We start from the raw sequence: 25,397 nt of genomic DNA on the forward strand, positions 1-25,397 counted from the left end.
TCTAAATTTGAACTGTGTCATTCCTAAACACTGTTTAATCCTTAATGCTTTCATCAACTATTCTAGAATTCTCAAATTTAAATGTGGTATCCTTCTTAAGCTAACTGTTTTCAAATCACTTACATCTTTAAAATTCCCTAGAAAAGTTGAAGACCTGTGGGATTGGCATTAGTATGAATGAGTAGTAACTTAACATCCATGTCTGTAATTTGTTTTCATGTCTTTTTAGTGTTGCTTACCAGTATTCCTCTCATCAACCTGAAAATTAAAGTATAATTCTACCTGTTGTTTTGTATGGGTGCGAAACATGGTCTCTCACTCCGAGGGAGGAACATAGATTGCAGGTGTTTGAGAATAGGGTGTTGAGGAGGATATTTGGGCCTAGGAGAGAAGACGATGGGGCATGGAGAAAACTACATAATGACAAACTTAAAAATTTGTACTCCCCCAGTATTGTCAGGGTGATTAAGTCAAGAAGAATGAGATGGGCAGGGCATGTAGTGGGCATGGATGGGACAAGAGGTGTGCACCAGGTGTTGGTTGGGAAGCCTGAGGGGAAGAGACCTCTGGGGAGACCTATACGTAGATGGGAGGATAATGTCAGGTAGGATCTATGGGAGATAGGAGTTGAAGGAGACTGGATTTTGTTGGCCCAGGACAGGGTCCAGTGGAGGGCTTTGGTTACTTCAGTGATGAACCTTTGGGTTTGGTAAGCCATCAAGTTAGTTAGTTAGTATTCCTCTCATCAAAAATCCATTTTCATTCATAAGATTTGAGGTTCTCATGGAGGAGAAGATGTTGACGTCAGTCATCTGACTTATAATGCCATGTGGAGGTATCTACCAACAAGTACACATGGCATTATAACCCAGAAAACCAACATCTATTTTCATTTGTCCTTCTCTTCGCTTCATCACCCAAGTCTCTCCTTCTTCTTCCAAAGTCCTTTTCCATTTATCTTCTCAACATTCCTAGCTCCCAAAGAACCCTATTGGTATGTTACATATATTTGTCCCATTTTGATTTCAGACTAATTTTTATAGAAACTGACAAATTTATGTGAAAATTGGCATGAACAGCATGCCATTAGAGGGCAGTCAATCTTGGTAGCATTCACTGTGGGAACAGTACTACCACTGTTTACAGCAGGTTCTTTAAGTTCCATCTTTTTAAACTGCATTGGCTGCATCTGGATATATCAGAGGTTGCTCAGATTTCAGAAATATCAGCCATCACTACTGTGTTGCAGAAATTTGTGGGGTAGACACTGAGGTGCTGCAATCTGACCATGTGTGAACTATCGAACACGGGTGATTCAATACCTCAAAATGCACACTGCAAAGAATGCACGAGGATAATATGTGTGTTCTCATACAGAACACACTTTCCAACCTTGTTTACTGTTAAAGAAATGAGAGGTTATCTAGTACAGTGAATTGGAAAGCAAAAAGTTGTAGCCTATTTATTTCACAGTACTAGATGCTCATTCACCAAGAATGAATCAGGTAAAGCATGAAAAACATTTAGTCAACATTCCTCAATGAACTTGAATTTGGTTCATCAAAATTTGTTGTTGTAAACATAATTATAAACATATTATAATTATCTTCATATATCTTATCTACAACCCTGAATGTTATTTTATAACTAATTAATTGACTCCCTGGTAGCAGAAGTGAGGTGATATAGCTCCTACTCGGTCTTAACCTCAGCACTAGATGGGGGCGAGTGATCAGCGTTACGCCCGAGCTGCTCTTTACCCCTGGGAAAGGACTTTCGTATCTATTAGACAGGATGATGGGTGGGCCGCAGAGCCAGTCAGGACACATAGGCTACAGGAAAAATCCTCTGCCCCCATCAGGGATCAAACCCAGATTGTCCAGCCTGTAGCCAGTCACTATACTGACTGAGCTACCTTGTAATTTATGTAATAAAGTAACAATTCAAACACTGATTTAAGACGGTCTGTTGCACAGCTCTTCCAAAATCAGGAATGCTCGATACCTACACATCATAAGAGATCAGAAAATATAGTCAGCAAGTCTAATTTACAAATGGACAAATGTTTTATCAAAAGAATATGATCATATCAAAGGAATACAACACAAGATGTCTGTGTTATTCAGTTCTATAAATTTTGTTTTAAACACATTTCAGTTTGCTGGATATTAAACCAAACATTCTTCCATTTATTCCAGAAGGACTGGGTGCTGGAAGCCTGTTTCCAAGAATCATACATATTCTAAACACTTTTGTCTTGTGTGCATGGCAAGTAATAAAATGTGTTTCTTCATACTTCAAAACTGAACCTCAACCAAAATCAAAATAACTTCTAAACAGCATTAAAGTTAAGCTTTTCAGACAATTCAGCCATGACAGATAAAATTCAAGGTCAAATGAAAACAGTAGGTAACATATAAATATTGATCCAATCACAACTTATTTTTTGTGCTCTTTTACTGTTCTGAAATATTTATTACAAAGAAACTATTGTATTAATAACTGTAGCAATATGTTCATTGCATGCAAAATTGGATAGAAAGAGATATTAAAAGACACAGGAAATTGAGACTAGATGTCTCCCTGTCATTCACGTGAGATCTTATTTTTCACGTTACACTTGGATTTCCATTTCCTGTGGTGTCCCTCTATCATGATTGTGAGACAGTACTTTTCTTGTAGCTCTGAAAAAAAGAGAAGAAAAAAGAATTACAAGAACTCAATACTATACAATATTCAAAATCTAGAGGCATAAAACTTTCCAACAGATTATGTTAAACAAAAACTAAATCTCTGAACCATACCAGCAAAATTATAAAGTTGTATTAACATTACCCAGTTGACAGTATTTTTTGCTATAATTTCCATCTGTATTCACTTTCACAACAGTGGTACACTGAATTTCAGCAAATAGCAAAGTGAGACAGACAGGTGGTTCATTTTTACAATCTTAAGTAAGAAATTACATTCTGAAGACAAGAATCTGTCCCTATTTTCAGGTAGAGCATACTATGTTGGTACCAACCAATAGAGCTAGTCCATATTTCCAGACAACAGTGGTTTTTCAAACAAAGAAACCACTCCTAACAATTAAAAAAAGTATACAAGACCTTGTACCTATAACCTTGCATATACTGAAGCCAGAGACCGTGAAAGAAGGCCAGAAAACAGGCGATAAAACTAAAACCGATGTCCAAAGGAGATAACGTTTTAAAATCACATGATGGAATATTCAAGATGCCACCAAACCCCACAGTAAGAAATACCAAAATTCAAACCAAGAACTAAGATGCATATCAATAATGATTCTTCAACGGATAAAACAATTCCAAAATATTATGCAAAATTCTTACATGGGAGGAAAGAAAAAAATTATCCTTTGAAATACAGAATTGAAGCACTCATAAAACATTAAACTGACCTGTGTTCTTACTTGGCAACTTCCTCACTTTTAGACAGAAGCAATTTACATACACATTATAACCACTAAAGTTAACTGGATATTATATTTACTCCAATGCCTACGCCCACAAATAAGACATTGAACACCTTCCTAGACAGTAATAAATTTGAGAGAAGTCGAGAATTAATTTTTGAAGGCTGGGTGGGACCAGTCTGGACACTGTGGCAAAAATAAAGATCCGGCCTACAGGGAATAAGTACATGCCTTTATCTTTATCCTCACTGCATATTCCTTTATGTCTTTTGATGGTAATACAAATTATTTTAACATGAAACTAAAAGAAAATAATAACCTTTACCATATGGGAATCTGGTATTTAAATCCCTATACTATGGGGCTGCTCACTGGAATTTAGCTCTGGAATTAAGAGTTTAGTGACGTGTTAATGTGAAACACACACACAACCAGATGGATTATGTGTAAGGTGCTTCACAGAGATGTAAGAAGTTGAACATTACATAAAGAGTAAAGAATTTCAGATACTAAGCAACATTCATACTGATAATACAGATCATCTGAAAAACTCTATAACAAATACGAAAAGTGGTAAAATAAAGAAATCTAAAGCAGTAAGGATATAAGAAGGAGTCTACATGATAGTCAAAACTACAATTTTATGATGCATGATAGCTTTTGTGGTTATAAACTGAATGAAGTCTTTGCGGGCAATCAACTATGCAAGGTGACCATAAAAACCAACATTTTGACAGCCATCTCAGTCATCATCATCAGGGACCTGATATGTCTGCCCAAGACATTACATTATTTATGGATTTTCATTAGGGCCATGGAAAATAAACACTACATGTGGGAAAAACCGACAACCACTGTAACAAGATTTCAGTAAAAGGAGAACAAAAAAAAAAAAAGTTTCAATCATCAAACAGAAAACGAACTTGCAATGTCACTTGCATATGATAGTACTTACGTTCTGTGCCATTGTGAACAGTGACTCCGACATAGGATGACTGGTCTGCTGCACTATCTGAGACAGGAAACTACTCCTGTTTTTCAGCAGCAAATATGGGTGGTCACATTCCTGCAGGCAATGGCCATGTTAAATTAAGAGCAATCAATAAGTATTAATCTGGTGAGATAAGAGAAATTCACAGCAACATGTAAGAAGATCACTGTCTTCTGGGCAGCCATCAAATATTAATCTAACCAAAAAATGCTCTGCTGTTATAGAACCCCAAAGCTCATTATCATATGAGGGCTTAGCACTTGAGGCTGTTCAAAGCCACTTAATTCAACTTACAGCTTCACAACCAGATTCACTATAAAGTTTAACTATTTGTGCTTTGGTTTCCCAACTGATCATTTTCCTCAAGATTTTCCTGCCACAATACTACCTACATTTCTTGATTTCTCTCTGTGGGTCACATGTCTAACTTATTTCAATGTCCTTATTTGATTAATTTTAAGAGGTAAAAGTACAATCAACATACACTCATTGTTACTTATACAATATGAATCTTATGAAGTTGTCCTTCGTGCACATATGATGACTATATATATTTTCTTTAATAATCTTAAGGTTGAAGTAACACAGGAATAACCTAGGGACCGATTTATAAATGGCCAAGGCAAGGCTCACCACAACAGATCCAGCATCCATGACAATCATACGGTCGGCGTCCATGACTGTATGCAGACGATGAGCAATGGTCAGCACCGTGCAGTCAGCAAACTTGTGACGAATTGTTGCCTGAATCAATTCATCAGTTCTGAAATGCATACAGAGAACCAGATACTAATGCAAAAAGTACCTAAGACAGAATAACAGATTTTGCACACATATACACCATGTTCATATTGTTATGTCGATGACTATCAACTATTGCTTGGGCTCTATGTCAACCTTGATTTATTGAGAATAAATCAGTTTACAGAGTCTACACACACAGGCAATTCTCCCAATACAGTTCTGAAGTATCTATTTCTACAACTATGTGACATGCACTCAGCTCTGTCCACACTTCTGTTTCACTCAACACTTCACCATCTTGCTGTCACCGTACCCTCTGTCTCACTGACTCACTGCTTCACTCGCTGTTCAATGCCGCCTTATTTGCCACTGTCACCTCTGATCCATGATAATCCCTTAGCACTCGGGCAGACGACATTTTATATCGGGCGGCCCATTCGTGGAACGTTCCAGGCCAAGAATCCCAAAGGTTCCCTTTCCCGAAAGTTCTCCTTTCTGCAAGGGGAATACTCCATCTGGAACATTCCATGATGGCCACACCCATAGCCCACATCCACTAGCCAGGGAGGGGAGTTAGGCACAAGCCACAATATAATCATGGTGAGATTCTGAAGTGTTGTCATTTCATAATTACACATGACAGAAATATGAATGAAACAGCTACCAAAAGAGAAGTCCTCTTAGTTTCTATTGGAGAAAGGAAATAAAGGAAATCACACATGAAATGTGCAAGGATCAGGCCAAGACAGAGCACATCAATCAGCAGTCATGTTTCCTGCACACAGGAAAGTGCAATGTGTTATGGCAAACAAAATGCAAGTCAGTTATCTGAGTGATGTTAAGTATCACTGCATATTTAATGAAACACCACACATGAAAACAACATATACTGGTGGGATAAAAAACTGAAAGAAGTAGAGAAGGGACCACAAGGACCAGTCAGCAACATGTCAGTTGAGGCTACCACAGCATGCTTTCTGTGCAGTGCAAGGAAATCAGTACACTGGTCCAGTGACGGAGACTAGCTCTATCGACGGACCCAACCGAGCAGGCGCCTCTCGCCTTAAGACGGAAACAGAGCCAGTTTCCGTAACACTGTGGTATAACAGATTATGTTGACAAGGACAAAGATGGCTGTCTGCTGGGCTGTAGCACTGTGTAGTCTGGTAGAAGATTACCAACACTTCTGAGGTACTTGCTGCCTCCATCATCAATTGCATTTGCAGGATCTGAAGTTATCATGATGGCAAGTATGAAGATAACTGCCCTCATGACGGAGGCAAAAAATACCTCTGAAACGCTGGTAAACTTCTACCAGACCATAAGGCATCATAATCCTGAAGACAGCAGTCTTCATTAACTTTATTTAACTAAAAAAATTAAGGAAGCACTCACTGTGGATCCACATTAGCTGTAGCTTCATCTAGCACCAGAATCTTGTTGTTCCTGATGATGGCACGGGCAAGACACAGGAGCTGGCGCTGTCCCACACTGAAGTTGGTCCCGCCTTCTGACACTCTGTGGCTCAGCCCAGCAGGTAGCTCTTCCACGACCTGCTTCAGTTCCACATGAGCCAGAGCAGCCCACAGTGCAACATCTGTGTACTGTTCAAATGGGTCCAGATTGCTGCGAAGAGTTCCAGAGAACAGGGTGGGCTCCTGTGGGATTATGGAGATCTTGGATCGTAGATCATGGAGTCCAATTGAAGCAATGTCCACACCATCGATTTGGATTGAGCCCCTAGTCAGGTCCACCAAACGGAACAGAGCTGTGATAAGGGAGGACTTACCTGCTCCAGTGCGGCCCACAATGCCCACCTGAATTAGGGGAAAAAGACCCACAGACAATAAGTACTGTGTGCTGTCTAGATCGGATTATGCTTTTTGATGAGATGCTAATAATTACATAAAAAACAGGATAACATGAAAATATGGCTATGAAGAAGTTAAGAAGGGGAAACAAAATCTAAGATTATTTAAGCACTGCCCAAGCATCTACTGTTAATTGCATTTATGATTTTTAATTTCTTGATAAACTACTAAATAAAATCTTCTGAACTGAACATTAAAATATATCTAGATAGATTTGCATCACCTTTTCAGCTGGTCTGATGAAGAAGTTGATATTATTCAAGACAAATGGTCCTTCCTTGGAGTAGCCAAGGAAAACTCGATCAAATACTACTTCTCCTTGTGATGGCCAATCATCTTTTGGTTTCTTGTCTGCAACCTCAAGAGAATTAGGCTATATTAGTATGAATAATCTGTACAGATTGAATAAAATGATTACATAATGAAGCTATGTTCTTCAGTGTGCGCACGTATAATTTCTCAAATTACTGACAGATTTTAATAGAATTTGGTACTGGAAGTGTGCCCCAGAAGGTATGATATCAGTTACTTATGACTCCTGATTTATAGGATGCCCAAATTTTACAAATTTTTTAACACTGTTAAAGCATAACATGCATAAAATATAGCTAATTAAGGCCACTTATCTCCCCCATCCACAGCTCTAATTTGCTAATTTTCTTGTTCTCTTTCGCCCCAGTCACTCACCCTTCTTAATATAATCCCTTGCACACAGCAGCAAAACACACTTATACACTGATAATGGAGCTCCACGTTCCTCTGAACCATGAGGTCACAATTCAGAAGACCAAAATCTAAACTTTCAATGCAGTGAAAATCTGAAATCTAATCCAAAAAAATATTAAATGTAAGCACTTATAACATTAATATAAACAGACTATGGACATGACAGAGCAGCGCAAAGCTTTGAATAGTAGACTTATATCTGTAATAAATAAACTGCAAGGCCAAGAGGGATGCAAAACAGAAAATAATTATTTGGAAAATATATGTACTCCACTTTCCTTCCTGTGGCTCTACAACTCAGTGTGGGTCTTCGCAGACTCCTTTCGGAGGTTTCTTAGTCTTTTAAACGTGCATTTGTGAGTACTGAGTGACAAGCACACTGCCTCTGCACAATTTCTACTCAATCCTGATTTTGTCTGCTAGAGCCATCTAGCAGAGAAACAGGAGAGACATAGGTGAGAAACGGCCGCTGAATTTTGCTCGTGTAACATCTCGTTCATGCTCCTAAGGTTCTTTTACACGCTTCAAATCCACAACATGGGACTGCAGGCTATACTTCCACTCCAAAGGAAGTTGTGCTACAGATTTTTATCACCCTTAAAAAACCATCGACCTCGGCCTGCTTTGAACCAGCGAACCCTGGATCCAGTGGCAAGCACGCTAACCACTAGTCCACCGAGGGCAACATATGTAATCCACCAGAGTACATTTTCTCACTTTTGTTTAAAAAACAGCATGCTTCTCCAACTCTCTTATCTCAGAAAAGTTTCTCGACCTTGTAGAGGAAATACAGGTCCTTTGCCATACCTCTGCATCCACACTGCCTTGTGACTCTGTCCATTAACAGGGCCTTACCTAAACATCACTTATCACTTTCATTTTAATGTTCTGTCTTCCACACTCTTTGTAAAACATCACAACAAGGCGCAGTCATTATGTGTTGACTCTATAGATCTGATAAGAATATGTACATCGAGTGAACACTTTTGTATTCATTACTTTGACATTTTTATATCAGATGTAAGAAGCTGCAAAGGGAATGGAAAACGTTCAGTAGAACTGCATATTATTTTTTTTAAAGTTAAACTTTCAACATTTTAGTGGCCTCACCAGCATCTGACTCCAATGGAGGTTCCTTTTCTAAATTCGAATACTCCAACACACGTTCCACAGCGGTCATCTGGTTCTCCAACTCTGCCGACTGACGTATACCCTTCTGGATAAGTCCTGTCAATCCAATTGCTTGTGTAATTGCAAGTCCCACATCTCCTCCATAGTATCCTGTAATCAAAACATTTGGCATCACAGCAAGTATGAAACCTAAATTATAACTCCTCAAAACTGTTAATGTTGTAACACAATAATTTCCATCTATAACTATTAAAAATGTTGTGAATTTATAACTAATCTTACATTGAAGATTTCTGTCTTCTGGGTTGTTGCGCTGTGTAGTCTGGCCCTGATGATGGAGGCAGTATGACCTCTGAAACGTTGGTTAACATCGACCAGACTACACAGCGCAACAACCCAGAAGACAGAAATATTCATACTCACCGCTGTGAAAACCTCGAATCTTACAGAAGTGATATGTTTCTCTAAAATACTGGTAACCACATATTGTATTACACAGCATCACAACCCGCAAGACCACAAATGACATTCCCGACATAAAATTTCATGAAAATCCATTTAGCAGTTCTTGACTTATTACAAGCAGACTGACAGAAAAATTTGACAAAGTTAACAGGTGTATATGTGGAATATTTTGTTGCAAATAGAAGAAGAATGTTTCCACTTATGTGATGGTTGTGTAACCAAAGCTATTATAATGTTCAGAATGCAATGTACTCTATGAACAAAACTCTTGAGAAAATACAAGCTATGCCAAAAGGTGCAGGTGCTTACAACACATAAATAAGTTTCTTCATTTGAACTTTAAAAAAGTTAAACTAAAACTGTACTGAAATCAAATAACATTTCAAATTTCAGACTCTTCAATCGTCACTATTTATTATTTTGTCTATTTACTGTTTCTTTGTCATTTCGAAAGCTTTCAAAATTGAATGCATACACATTCAAAGATAAAACTACACTATAATTATAAAGACAAAAATGTGTGAAATTCAGAGTTAATGTTCATACACACTGTACTCCAAAATTAAAATAAACTCACAGAGAAAACTATGAATGCGAAATATTGAACTCACTTTCACCCATGACGAGAAAGCCGAGAGTGACGCAGGTCATATATATGAGGCAGACACTGTCAAGATATAAAGCAAATGCTCGGGTCACTGCAGCAAATATATACCACACTGATGAGTGTAAGTCCTGTTACCATAAAACAAAAATAAATAAACAGAATGAAAAATGTTTATTGGTTTACCATTTCCACTTGGTACCTCGGCACCTCACATTTGGTAAAAATTAAATTGAATTTGAAGACAACACTCTCCTGGGATATTGTGCAATGTAGTCAAGAAGTAGTTTACCAATGTTTCAAAGGTGCTTGCTGCCTCCAAAACATCAGAAAAATACTGCCAGACTACATGGTGTAACATCCCAGAAGACAGCCATCTTCACACTCACTACCATGAGAACTTGGAATCTCGCACATAAACTACATTTCAAAGTACAAAAGTTATACGACAGACTGGTCAAAAGGCAGAAGGCACTGGTTCAATCACACACATGACGTCCAGCATCATTACGTACACATAAACAGTGTGTTTACTAATAAAGTCGAATGCAGTTGTCACATCCTGGCTCCTGGCAGGAACTGCTAAAAAAAAGGTAAGTTGATTTAATTCTTCTTATGGAGTGATACTTAACTTGCATTGGGAAAATATTGTAGTGCTTGATGGTAGTCATGCAGTTCCAAACAGGAGCCTGGAAGTGATGGCTGCATTCAATTTGAATGTTAGGCCTGTAGATCCAATAAATTTTATGTTTACAGACTGGAAGGGATGTGATGGAAGTTATTTTTAGATACATAAAAGTCCTGATCATTGATAATAATTCACTGTAACACAGACTACCCAGATGTTCTGACAATAACAGAGAACTGGAATTCACATCAGAAGAAATACAAAAGAAAAAAACCAATGAAGTAAAAAAATAATTTTACCATTACAGCTGTATTTCACTACATAACAAAAGCCAGCTTCCATTTTCTAACATTACTTCTTTCACCTTAATTTACAGAAGTGATACATTAGCAGGCTTAAAGCACATAGCAAGGCCTGAGGGAAGGCAGGGTTCAGCTATGGGGAGAAGCCTTGCGGGCATAGCCCCAAAATGCGACAAATCTAGGGCGCAAAGACCTGGCAGAAAGAGCCCCAGTCAAGTTAACGCCATGACTAAATCTCTGGGCGGTTGGGGCCCTGGGATTGCTTTGCTGCTTGGGAGGACAGACAGACATGGACAGGCCCACAAGGTGTTCTTTACTACGATCAAGCGTAAAGAACACCTAAGAACTTTAATTTAAAAATTAATTATGCTTTCCAGTCACATGGTCATTTCTTATTCTTATTAACTTGGCCAAATGTAAATTAACTGTACTAAGTAGCTTCAGATTTATAAAGACAGTGACACAGGAATTAAACCATGGATTCTGACTGCAAAAATGTGCTGAACTGACCTGGTGACTATCAAACTCTTTCTCCAACATGGTCTGTGCACCAAGTGCTCGAATTGTGCTTAGACCTTGCAGTGATGCACTAAGGTGTGAGAATACTGGACTCTTTGCTGCCAACATAAGAAATACATGTAAACTGTATGCGCACACTCGCAAACATGGACCTTTATAATATAACTGAGAACTAAACACCTAATAAAAAAGTAAATCTGTCCCACTATATGCCACGCAGGTGCTTGGGGGGAAAGGTGATACAGCTTCTACTCTATCTTGACCTCAGCACCAGGTGATGGTGAGCGGTCAACATCATGCCCCAGCCGTGCTCTACCCCCGGGAAAGGACCCTGGTACCCATTGGACAGGAAGCTGGGTGGGCAGAGGCTAGAAAAAAAATCCTCTGCCCCCATAGGGGATCGAACCCTGGTCATCCAGTCAAATGAGCTATGCCGGCTCATACTAAACACCTAATATATGATGTAATACAATAGTAAAATATTCTTTATGAATAAAATGGGAAAAGGTGGAATGCCATTTCAGTTCTAAGGAAGGCACTAGACAATCCTACTTTCTCGAGCCCAAATCTGGTAATATTAGTCTGAGCACTGTACCAGTTAAATGGCAAAAACCATAAAGAAAAACAGCAATTCTGTTATATGTTGGTAAGATGGTTGGTGCAGAAATGAAAGCAGAAAAAACTAAGTACATATGTACTTATGCTGTTACCATCATGCAAGAGAAAATTGTAATAGAGAATCATATGTGGCAAAGTTCAAACATTTAGAAATGACAGCTACAAATAAAAATAACAATCACAAAGAAGTTAAGAGCAGATTAAATTTGGAGGATGCTACCATATACATTTACATTTTCACCTTTCCTCTATCTGTAAACCCAAAGATTAAAACATAGTTTTACGTCATTATTTATATTATTTATTAATATTATTTATTTATTTTATTTTAATGTAAATCTTATCTGACCCAAGAAGAGAACATAAGAGATATGCTTAAAAAAAGGTGATGATAATATGCAGAACAGAAGCACAGAAGTAACAGCAGGATGAAAATAATAACACAAAGAGAAGCTTCATAATTTGTACTCTTCACTAACATTTTTTAGTCTGATCAAATCAAGGAAGATCACACAGGTAGGATATGTAGCATGTGTAAGGATAAATCTCTAGTTTCATTAAAGTTACAAGCAGATGAGTGACCTTCAACTTCTCACGGTCTCTGTTCCATGGATTTAGTTAGGATTCACTAATCATAATCTATCAAGGTCCGTTTGCACTTTTTACCCTTTCTACGTCATAACCTGACTGAAGAGCCATCTTAACTACTTTATGGTGGAAATAAACTGACCACTTGTCAGTACTCTTTATTCTTTATGCCTGTTCATAGACAAAAAAGTGGAAATACAAAATTTAATCCTTCGTGTTTGTAACAGCCAGCAATACATGATGATGTATTCGTGATGTGAGAATGAATATAAATGTAAAAACAATACAGTGCCTAAGTACTTACTCAGGTTAACACAATGCAAATAGCATGCACAAGAACGTTCTTGGGTTGATACTGAAAGGATTAATGATGCAGAGCTGTGACACAAACAGCAATGCAAAGGCTTGACTTCTTTTCACTGTCAAAATACCTCAAACATCATGGCATAAAATAAAAATAATAACATTAAAAAAGGTATGAATTAATCTACCTTGGGAACTCTTTGCATAAATGTATATTGTATATTAGAAATTCACACCCAAAAATTGTAAAGTTTATTGATAAAGCAGTCAACCATTTTATGCAACACAGCAGAACACATTAAAATTAATGTCAACTTACTAATTCCCTCAAGCCTTTTGATACTGCGTGATGTGGCCAAGAAGTACAATCTTAGCAGAAAGAAAAGTGAAAACATAAATACTGTAGGTATTAGCATCCAGATGTTCACTAATGCCACAACTATTACAGCACCCAACAGCGACAAACCCATCTGCAGAAAAAGAACAAAAAATAGTTAAATTCTAAGAGTGTAAAATGGGCCATACTAATTTTCAAATTTCCCTTAAACATGACTCAAGTCTGCAATGGTAGATCACGTGTGGTAACTCTCACCACCATCATAATTGTTTCAAGCTCATCAAACATACTACTTCACTTTAATTAAAATAATGAAAACCTTCTTACCTGTACACAATCAACCAATGTTTGTGGCAAAATTTCATCAACTGACCCCATATCCTTTGAGAAACGATTCAGTATCTGACCTGAAATTAATAAAAGACAAAGGAAATAAAAATTTGATTCCTATGTCATTCTTCATATATAGCCATATGCACACACACACACACAAGCTAATAGTACAACAAATGCATGCTCAGCCACAAAAGAGAAACACAATTGGAAAGGAGTACTGTTTGGAGTACACAAAAGTTCCAAAGATGTTCTTTATGCCACACACTGCTCAACATTCTCTTCTTAACTGTAAACAAGAAAAGCAATTAAAAACAAAAGCAACCTTCCATTTGCTATTGTTACTCTTTTCATAAATTCACACTGCCTTAATTTGCAGAAATTATATACATACACACATACACACACAGACTAATGCACACATCAGTGAAATGCTATAATTCATTATTTAGAGTGCTCAATAATCCACTTCTTCAAAAGAACAGTCTTACGTTACCATGACAATATAACAATTCAATATATTACAAGATGGCTATCTTCTGGGTTGTAACATCGTGTAGACTGTAGACAGCACAACAACCCAGAAGACAGCCATCTTCAGACTCACCACCACGATAACCTCAAATCCTATTCAATATATTACGTTAGGTAACCAAGCCAATGACAGACTGCAGCATTAATAATTCACATGAACATTGAAAGATGATTCAGTTGTAATCGAGATCATTGGCAGGCATCATGGTTGAGGATCATCCCCATGTTCAGCATCCTTCATGTTGGTCCTTCCAAGTGTATGGAATTAAGAGATATGAGTTTGGAGTAGCAGCACCCAGTGGCATAACATCCACACCAAATTTCATTAATATTAGTCCAGACATTCTCCGCTTATTAAATGTCCACAGGTCGACACCGTGGGAAACGTTAACAGGGACTTCATGTGCAAGAGAAAGGTTCATAGATAATGGCAACATCATCTTTCCAACTCATGACTTTGATCACATCATGATGGTATTACCAATTACAGAAAATTAAGAAGTAGGAGTTTGCATTAGCCTCTAATGGCATAATCTCCATGCCATATTTCATGGAAATATGATCAGCCGTTCTCAAGTTATTATAAGACAGAACATGTAGACGGCAAGACATCTCGGCTGAAAGACAAAACTAACAGAGGCATGAATGGACCCATGTGTTCTTCAGTTACACACAAGCACAAAGAACATCTAAATAAATATGAATGAAATTTACTAACAAAATAAAGGAAAGCAGTAATGCCAGGAAAACTTAGTTTCAATACTGCCTCCATTATCACCCTAATGAAGGAGGCAGCAAGTACCTCAGAAACATTGGTAAACTTGTACTAGACTACATGGCACTACAACCCAGAAGACAGCCCTCTTCATAACAACAGAATTGTAAATACAAATAAAAAAACATCAAGGCCAATCAGGTAGTCAAATATATGAACACCATTTGAGTACACCCTTCCAATCCAGTCAGACATTCCTAAATATGAGATATATAAAAAAATTGTTAATATAGTACCGGACCCCTGATCCAGAAAGCGTGAGAACTATGGACTTTCAGATCATAGAATTTTATGGATTTTGGATCTTTATTAATAACTTGACTTTCTGTTTTAGAGTGACAACTGCATCCTCTGTATATTTTTGTACTCCTCAGAACTCTTTTTTTCCCCCCAAAGCACTGACTAAACAATTGCAAACAAGCAAGCTTCCTTCTACTAGCAGTACGAAGACTATCAACAGTGGCACCACTAGCACATGGAATCGAATTGAACTACAAAGTGACAATTTTAAACATAACAAGCATAGGAAAATGCCCACTAAAAACATTGTGAAAAATATAAATTTTAGGCCCTTCAGGATTTGGGATGCCAGATATGGGGTCCAACACTGTACGTAGTCTAAAATATCTCATATACCTGATGAATTGTTGTTGAAGAACCACATGGTAGCACGAGTGAGGCTGGCAAACATGGAATTGTGAAGACTGATCGAAGCCCTCATACACATCGTGAAGAAGCACATCACACTACATACAGATAATACTACAAGAGAAGCTACCAAGCCAGAATATACGTATATACAAGTCTCTGTACTTGGCAGCCAGCCCCATTCAGTTGAGCCTGTAATGGTGTCATTCATAACTACCACTGTCACATTGTGTAACGAGTCAATGCCAGCTTCAGATAAAATCAAACGACGTTCTTCCACTTTAGACCTAAAAGTAGACAATACAGTGGTTATTAAAATCTTGAATTTTGGTGTTCTCAAAAGAATTCAGTGGAAATCAGCAGTAACATATGTCCAAATCACTTTGTTCTAAATTTTAACCAATTTTTCATACTGTTTCTAAAATGTAAGCAAATTACAGGCAGCAGAGATTAAAATTTGAGGTTTTCACAGCAGTGAGCATGAAGATTGCTGTCTTCTGGGTTGTTGCACTGTGTAGTCTGGTCGATGTTAACCAACGTTTCAGAGGTCATACTGCCTCCATCATCAGGGCAGTATGACCTCTGAAATGTTGGTTAACATCAACCAGACTACACAGCGCAACAACCCAGAAGACAGCAATCTTCAGCAGAGATTAAGTTTCTACAGAATATTAAAAATTATGCAGTATGCCTAAAAATACCTCAAAACTGTCATCCTACTTGTTGATTAGCTCAAATGGAGATCTGCCAGTGTGCTCACAAATCTGGCAAAAAAAATTTTTATTCCCAAGGTAAGACCAAAGGATTCCAATAATAATGAGAGGTCCATATTGTCACCAATAAAACTCACATTTTTCACACATGTACTAAGGTAGATTAAGGGCTAATATCAAAACTTGCCAAAGCTAACACTCTTGACATATTACCTTTTATTTATTTTCACATAAAGATGCAGGTTTCAGAATACCCAATGCAAACACCTAGTACAATGAGTATTTTTCATAATTCTTGCACAAATAATTTCCAATTGAACAGAATGCCTTCACATTTTATGCATTTCATCTCAGAAAATGTAATGAAAAATGTATACAGTAGGATGAATGTAAAGAGCTTCTTACTTTATAATACACTAGCAACTATATATCTCCTGCTGTAAGACCTAATAACTTGATATTTTACCACAATATTTATTTACATTATTGTTTTGGTGTTCATAGTAAACAAAAATTGTTTTCCAATTATCTTTAACTGACTGAAATTTATAACGGAAATGTGGTATGTTTCCTTGTAAGCATTAGCCATTTTCTTGCGCTTTATATTGAAAGGTACTAATCAAACCATTGGCAGTGTCCTGCCTGGGATCTGTACTTGCCAGTAGGACATCCAGTAGTCACCTCCACTGATGACAAGCTGCTCTAGTAAACACACACCAAAAGCAAGCAGAATGATGCCACAATTCCCAGTGGCAGTAAAATATGACCCATATACTCTGAAATCTACCTTGCCTCGCGTCCGCATCTCGGCCACCAACTCTGGCTTACACCCTGTCAGTGAGCTCTGCCAAACAACAAAGACTCTCAATATAAAATTGCCCAAACAGATGTAACGGCAAGACTATAAACATAAGCAATTACAACATTAAAAAACCAATAAACTGAATTTTAGTTCTGCTACTTAGTAATGTTAAAAGTTGAGTTCACTACAAATGCATAAAACCTTACATATCAATGTATCAGAACCATCTTATACAACTTAAATATTCATTCTTTTTCTACTTCAAGCAATATGGCCTCTGCAGGTTCCAAACCAACAGTCTTTGTGCTGTCCCTCTGACCAAAGTTGACCTTTATCCACTCAGACCTCAATGATGACCTGGGTCCTAGCTTTCTATTGCCACATGCCACGGAAAAAGAAAAATGCAGAGGAAACAACAAGGGCTATGCGACAAAGTATAAACAGGATCACAAAGAGGTATCTGGACCTGCTGCCTGTCAGCGATAATCAATTGAGCTGATGTGCTCAGCTCCCTTTAACCTTTAATGTACCAAGATTTAAATGGCCAGTAACCTTCAGTGACCAAGACTTAAATGTAAGAAACAATGCTACTGGTGCATGTTTTTACTTAAAAATCTACATCTTCAATAAATAAGGTTGTAAAACAATGACACAAAGGAACACCTTTATAGTTTTAATTTCATTTACTCAAAATAGAAATTTGTTGGGTAACATGCAGAAGTGGCTTTTGCAGGAGACAAGGGTCGTTTATCTCAATTCAACAAATTTTGGAAAATCAGTTGTGCTCAATTCTGTACGACTATGTATGCAAAAAGCGTGGTCCGTTCAGAGTCGGCATGTGTGTTTTGAGGGTGTTCTGTTAATTATCTATACAGATACACTTATTTATTTATAACAGCATGCTGCAAATAAATAGCTGCTATGTTACTATTCCTCAGCTACAATAATTCTAAAACCATTAATTGCATGCACATGATTTCACCCTGAAATTGTAGACCGATAAAAGTGCTTGCACAGTGTATCTGCATTACTATTCTTGGAGCCAATTTCATTATACATCTCAGGTCAGAACTTGCCATAAAATTTCATGGTTTTCGTAATCTAGCCACAAATTTGGATTTATGATGAGATGCATATCTGAACTGTTAAAAGATACTAGTATAAAAGTATGTATACGTTACTACCTAAAGAAGGACAATGAAGGGTATTAATATTGAAACTGTAGCTTCAGACAGTCCTCAGATAATATAGAGAAATTTTATGCAAGTTCATTACATTGCAAAAAATGGCCATTCTCATACATCATTTTGTGAGGTCTGACAAGCTCGTGCACACTTTTCATTTATAACAAAGATGTATTTGCATGTGGTAAATGATATACTCAAATTTCAGAATTTCACTCCTACTCTGAAATAGCCATATCTATAAATACAATGTATAAGCAGCCTTGTTTCTGAGGATGCCAGAAAATGCCTGATTTCAGGTATAATTTCACAGAATGAAATTAAAATTGTTGAGCCGACAGGTTGTGACACTGAATGTCCAAAAGAGGCATCCTCCAGCACCGATGTAGTCAGATTAGAAGAAGTGTTGTCAGAGCACAAAACGTCCTGGCCCACTTGATATCACTGCTTCCCATATTGTAATAAAAATTCAGAAACATGAGAGTTCATATTCTTAATCAAACTTGGCACTAGAATGGTTAACATAAACCAGCAGAAGAACCAGGTCAATCTGAATGGCAAGCATACTGACACCTCACCTTTGAACTCACATTACTTCATATCTTGATGCTACATAACATATTATTTCAACGCACAGTACTTAGTATGCGATACAACTTGCATCTAGAAACAGAATATCAGACTATATTGTCTAAACCTGAAATTGTCTGCATTTGAGTGAATTGTACATTCACACTTTTACATGGTTAGGCAAGATTGCTGAATCAAATGTTAACTGTCACTTGTGTATGGGAGAAAACATATTAAATGCACCATCATGATAACAATGACTGATGTTCTCCTTACCAGCTCAGAAGAATCTGAGTTCTGACGTTTAAACTTATGCAATGAATCATGAGATTCATAGTGGCCAGGTGATCCTCCACTCTGCTCATATACAGTATTTCCATTATCCTCCATTAATTCCAACCCAAGTTGTCTGGCAAAGTTCAGACCAGATCTCTGCAGCTCACTGAACGTTCCTGTAGCTCCTACAGTGCCCTGCGATATACATACGCATTACTAACATGAGATAACTTTAATATTAAAATGGATATAAAAGATAGCGGACTGGGTTCTTCTGTGTGAGGATAGAGACCAGCAGTGGAATCTTGGGAACTCAGTACTTTACTTCTTCACACCATAAAGGTGACTTTGTTCAATGCAGTCAACTACAGTGTTGTCTTTGCTACTTCACTGATTTCACTGGCCTGGCCTTCATTTATAGAAGGTACAAACATATTGTTGCAACGCCACTCACACCACAGATATCATAGTGCAATCAGAAAGGATTACCAGTACACTGGACCAGCATGCACTAAACTAAAAATTTACCACACAACTTTCAGTGTACACCCCGAATACCAAGTTTCACAGATGATGTTTTAGGAAGAAAAAGAGGGAATATGTAAATGACACAGTCACTGAGATAGAAACAAACAGTAAAATAAATATCATGCATTTATACAAAGCCATAAATAAATTTAAAAATACAAATCAATCTAAGGTGCCTTATGAAAGTTTCAAAATGGTAACAATTACAGACAAGTGAAAGGACTTCTTGCAGTGGGTAAATTTAGAAATCCTGAAATTAAAACTGCTGAACCACTAGCCCTAGACCCAATTATTAATTAATCTAAAACTGAAATACTGTAAATTTCAAAGTATCAATTTAGTTCCACCTGATACTACAAGCTGGCAGCAGGACACTGCACTCAGAAATACATAAACTTATAATTTTGAATTGGATTAAGGAAGAATTGCCATAAAAATGGAAATTATCATTGTCCCTGTAGGATTTGAGGTTTTCACGGCGGTGAGTCTGAAGATGGCTGTCTTCTTGGTTGTTGCGTCGTGTAGTCTGGTAGAAGTTTACCGACGTTTCAGAGGTCCTTTTTGCCTCAACCATCAGGGTGAAGGACCTCTGAAACATCAGTAAAGTTCTATCAGACTACATGCCCTGATGAGTGCTTCTCCCAACTCTTCTAAAACAATAGTCAGCAAGAAAAAGTAGCAGATGAGAACAGAAGAAAAGTAACAATATTGTAATAAAATAATCTCCAACCTACCAAGGAGTAATACTATAGCATTCTTCAGACCATAAATATACTGAACATAACATCTTCAACACACCTCAAAACATTGTCTGTTTACATATCCTATACTGTACTGTCAGGACCCACATTAAGATGGAAACACACCATCTACTACAATGGCAAGCCATGTCTAAATTCAATATTAAACTACCCCCACAATCAAGTAGTACACAAACATAAGTGAATGGCAAGTGCTAGAGTACTAGCAACAACTGTTATATGAACAGCAAATGCGTATCTCATTTACCAAGTTTGGTACGATATGATACACTCACATGGTTCAGGATGACAATATTATCAGCCAAACTGAGGTAATGTAGTTGGTGTGTGATCAGAATTCGAGACTTGTCCTCTAGAAACTGACAGATGCAGCGATCAAACAGGTGGTGCCCCACATGCGCATCAACAGCAGACAATGGATCATCCAATAAATACACATCTGCTTCTTTGTAAATTGCTCTGAACAAGAAAATGGACTTCAAAGAAAACTACAAATTGTAATTACTATTTTATTTTGGGAGACAAATAAAATTTATAACTAAAATCTCTGCTTTTCAAATCCACAATCACAACATTACATTTTAATATAGGTCTGTGGTCTAGGATTCAAAGTGCCTGTGTCACTTTTTTTTGGCAAAATGCAAGTTTATCAGCAAAAGTAGTAGAAAGAGAGTCTAGCCACATGTGCTGAAAGGAAATGTGTAATAACATAGCTATTTGAGTTGCACAATGTTGACAAGCTTACCCCCATGATTATTTCATGTTTCCTACTGTTAGAGCAATCTGCGTATTTCATACTGTGTGTGTTACCAGTAACCAGGCTAAATACTAAATTCTACATAAACCAAGAAATACTAAGAATAGAAGAACGAGATGAAACACTAGAAGGCTAAAAAACTAATAAAGAACCAATAATTGGCATATGTTTCCAAACTGTACATTAGAACAGCTGTGTGCCTGCACAGATGGGCACTTCTGTTTGAAGGTCAAGACAATTCTCTGTTCGGACAGACAGTATACATGTCAACAAACAGAAGCAAAGGTTCTGGCCACTTAACAGTCTCCTGTAAAAGCATCTTCCTATTCTCATATTTTCAGGCAACTCACCTAGCAAGGTTGATTCTTGCCCTTTGCCCTCCACTAAGGGTAGCACCCCTCTCCCCCACAATGGTCCTGTCACCATGGGGAAGCTGCTGGAAGTCCAGTTCAAGGGCACAGGCCCTCACCACTTGCCGGTACCGGTTCCTATCCAAGGGCTGACCAAATAGTATGTTCTGCCGTACAGAGGCTGTGAACAGCCATGGCTCCTGTGATGCATATGATAATGATCCTCCCACCACTATGGAGCCACTGCTGAGGGGCAGTTCCTTCAGGATAGCATACAGTAGTGATGTCTGAAACATTGTTGATATTACTGCATGAGACTGTACTGATATAACAACTAAAACCATCAACATACGAGTCGTAAAAGACTTTTAATTCTAACAATTTCCAACAATGATCCTCACCAACAGACATTTCTCATGTTTTCCAAGTTTGGGAATCCATATTCATCTTGAAGTTAATGACTATTTTGCACAACACAAGGTGTATTGCTGATGTTGATGTAAATTTCCAGGACATCCAAATGACCATGCAAACTACGGTGAATCATCAAATGATACTTTTGCAACAGCAACGCACAAAGCAGCCAAGAGGATAAATCACTCACGTATCCCAAAAAAGTAAGAAAAAGTTAGGAAATGTATGCAAAGCACAATGATTTTGGCACTTTTTTACATTAGTGTCTCTAGATTTTCAATTTACAAATGCTCTCTTACAAGTTTGATAATTAATAATGTGATGCTGTTTGTTCCATCATAACATGACTGGTGCCAGTGAAATCAGAGTTATATGGGGTTAATGATCTCTGTCTGAGCAGGGTGTCTGGTGCCTGGCTGATCGGGAGATTTCATCATTATGTGGTATTCCCATGTATTTGAGCAGGCGAGATGCCTGATTGGGAATATTAAGCAAACATAGTTCAAGGCACCAAAACTGTGTTTACCTTTCCTGACCCAACAGGTCCAATGACAGCCACAAGCCCTCCAGGTCTCACTTCTAGACTAACATCAGTCAAGGTGTTTTCAGGTGAGTCTCCAGTCCACTTGGCTGTCACATTAATAATTTTAACACTCTTCCTTTCCACAGTATCACCTTTTAAACTCTCATTTGAAATGTCCCCCACTGCATAATGAGTTATGTGTTTGTGTACAGGTGATGTAGAACCCAGGGAGTCATTCATCACTCCTCCATCTCTGCTTTCACTATTCCCGACACCACCTCTAGATGTCACTGCACTTTTCCCCATTTTTCTCTCAAGACTGGCTGCAGTCGCTACTTCATCATGCAGCAGAAATGTCTGTGGGTGGAAAAACAAATACAGAGTAATGATGACAATACATTGGCTTTAACCTTAACATAACGGTGGCAAAGACTTTGTCTGCCTTTAATTTTCATATAACCCCATTAAAAATTTTTCTCAATTTGAAGTACACAATGCTTGTTGACCAGGCAAACCTTAAATTGGTGTTTCATTGTAACTTAATATTCATTATAATGATGGCCTTGGGGTTCTTATGTGCCTTTGAAGCTGTAACTACATAGTCTACCATGTTGTGTTTGTCTATGCAGGAAGCCAGTCAGGCCAAAATTACTGCATATATGCGGTTATGGTTGACTCATCACAGCAGCACAACTATAAGATTATTGAACAAATATTTAATTACATTTCAGGAACTGAAATAATGCTTTTAGATTTTCAAAAATAAGTCATATAAGAAATTATTTTGTGTTAATATAACTGTTTAAATTTCAGTAACCATAGTAAATAATGCTTACCTGTACTCTCTTAACTGATACTAATGATTCAGCTAATTCTGTTATTGCTAATGGGAAAAACTCAGTCATAGCAATCTTCACAATATTGAAGTATGCAGTTACTACAAACATCTGGAAAAAATATAAAAAAACCAATGATTATGCTTCTATACACTTTGTACATAATACATACAAAGAGCCATTTTTATGTCATTTTATACTTAGGTAATGTAAAATGTTTACTTGTAGCTTGCAATAAAAACATCTCTGACCACCTGTCCAAAATATTAGGTGTCCAAACTTAACTGTTTCTTTTCAATACACAATCTTACTTCTCACGTTCTTCACCGTCAGTTTACAAGTCTCATAAAAGTAAGCGCACTTCCACTGTCTAACACAATGCAGGAGGTCAGGATTTGATTCCCAACAAGGTGATAGTTTTTTTAATAAAATTTATAATGGCTTTGGAAGAAGTAAAACTTCACTTATTTTTGTAACTCCTTGCACTTTTTACTTTATTTCTTTTATGTCATGCTTTGGGTTTTCACCACATGATGATGCTGATGGATTGAGGTTGTGGTCATGTGCCCTTACCCCGCTTTCATTTCTTCCCTCCCTTTCTCCATTGTTTTGAGTTGGTGGCAACTATTGGCTTCTGTTGTTCGATCACAATCTCAGATGTCCAACTGGAACATACATAAATTTTGTCTGATTTGTTGATTTACAAATCTTTGTTTCAATCCAAGCAAAGTTTGGGAATTTTCAAAGACCACCATGGTAATTCCCAGATATTTGGTTATTTGTAATTCTTAATGTGGGGGTGGCGATTTGGGCCATCATGTGGATGTCACCTTATAGTCAAGCTGACATGGGACTTGTGTGGGGGGAGGGGGGAACTGAGCACCATTTTACTTCATATATCAGACTGTGTTTTGTTTCTATTATCAGTTATGTAAAATACATATGTATAGTACCCTTATAAAATGAGCTTCTATGTTTTTGAGCTGTCTTTTATACACATTTTAATGTCAGGAGTGATTTGGAAAAACTGTAAATGGCTGGTTTTGAAACAATTCAGCAGCTTTAACTGTTTCTTCAAAGGCTGCATTGTACTTACTGCTAATTTATTTTGTCATGTGTCTCTGTCTCATTTTCTTTGTGTCACTTTGTATCTTCTTCAAATCTTACACCCAATCTGCAGATATCTTGAAGGGAAACTGTTTATTTGAAACATTTCACATTGAGAAACCAACTGCACTCCTCTCAATCATAAATACCAACAAAGGAAAAATATAAAATAAATACATCAAAAGAGTTAAAAAATAAATAAAATTTTACAAGCTCCAAAAGCCATTATAAAAATGGTGATTAAAAACTAACCTTACTGGGATATGAACTATAGCTGCCCACACCGCTGACAATATAATGTACCTACTTTTTACTTCAATACTCACCATGAGTCAATGGAAAATCTTTCTCTTTAGAGTGGATTATCCTAAAGAAATATACAAATGGCTGTAATGATTCTAAAACTTCATCAAAACTGAGTACATGTCATACACAAACTGAGGGAACATGATAAGGAATAACAATTTGAGTACCGCAGATGGTTTATACAATTCATTTGAGGGGGTATAGATATTTTAAATCATGTTTTCTATAGTGATAAAGCACAGTTTCAATTAAGGTGATACGGAAATAGTCAAAACAACAGAAAATGGAGTACTGAAAATCTTCATACCTTCTAGGAAAGGCTGTTATATTCCTTGAAAGTCATAATATGGTGTGTTGTCCCTTGAAGGACAATAATTGGTCCCATTTCCTTCAGTGAAATGATAACAGTTGAACACAGTCAGGAAGTGATTATGAATTTAATTTCTATTTTGCAAACTGATGAACAAGAATGTTGGTTTCAGCAAGATGGGGCGACAGTGCATACAGCAAATTCAACAATGCAGATGTTATGTGAGGTCTTTGGTGGTCCCATTATTTCTCAAAACTTGTGGCCCCCTTGATCCTCAGATACATTGCCATTGGATTTATATCTTTGGGGGCTTTTGAAGGAGAACGTGTACAAAAACAACCCACACATGTACCGATCTTAGTATCTAGTGGAACAAGGAAAGAACAGACACTTAAGATTTTTTAAAC

The 25,397-nt window shown here is 37.4% G+C and overlaps 1 protein-coding gene across 7 annotated transcripts in view; it reads right to left on the reverse strand.

The window, feature by feature from the left end:
• Positions 1-2,439: 2,439 nt before the first annotated feature.
• LOC110837766 (putative multidrug resistance-associated protein lethal(2)03659) overlaps positions 2,440-25,397 on the reverse strand; it is a 33,798-nt gene continuing 10,840 nt past the window's right edge. For 4 of the 7 annotated variants that reach the window (XM_022080464.2, XM_022080299.2, XM_022080379.2 and 1 more), the window contains 17 exons: positions 23,268-23,378; positions 22,435-22,788; positions 21,495-21,781; positions 20,663-20,846; positions 19,099-19,293; positions 16,926-17,110; positions 15,542-15,840; positions 13,591-13,670; positions 13,246-13,396; positions 11,409-11,515; positions 9,976-10,099; positions 8,879-9,049; positions 7,266-7,393; positions 6,567-6,988; positions 5,061-5,190; positions 4,392-4,502; positions 2,440-2,684 (listed from right to left, as the gene is read on the reverse strand). In XM_022080464.2, coding sequence (XP_021936156.1) covers positions 2,652-2,684; positions 4,392-4,502; positions 5,061-5,190; positions 6,567-6,988; positions 7,266-7,393; positions 8,879-9,049; positions 9,976-10,099; positions 11,409-11,515; positions 13,246-13,396; positions 13,591-13,670; positions 15,542-15,840; positions 16,926-17,110; positions 19,099-19,293; positions 20,663-20,846; positions 21,495-21,781; positions 22,435-22,788; positions 23,268-23,378 — 3,072 coding nt within the window. In that variant the 3' untranslated portion in view covers positions 2,440-2,651. The other 3 variants (XR_002545882.2, XR_002545899.2, XM_022080590.2) reach the window with 3 other exon arrangements.

This window comes from Zootermopsis nevadensis, unplaced genomic scaffold (genome assembly GCF_977971745.1).
Source record: "Zootermopsis nevadensis isolate Lab colony 2312 unplaced genomic scaffold, Znev_1.0 Znev_ptg000010l, whole genome shotgun sequence".
NCBI classification, from domain to species: Eukaryota; Metazoa; Arthropoda; class Insecta; order Blattodea; family Termopsidae; genus Zootermopsis; species Zootermopsis nevadensis.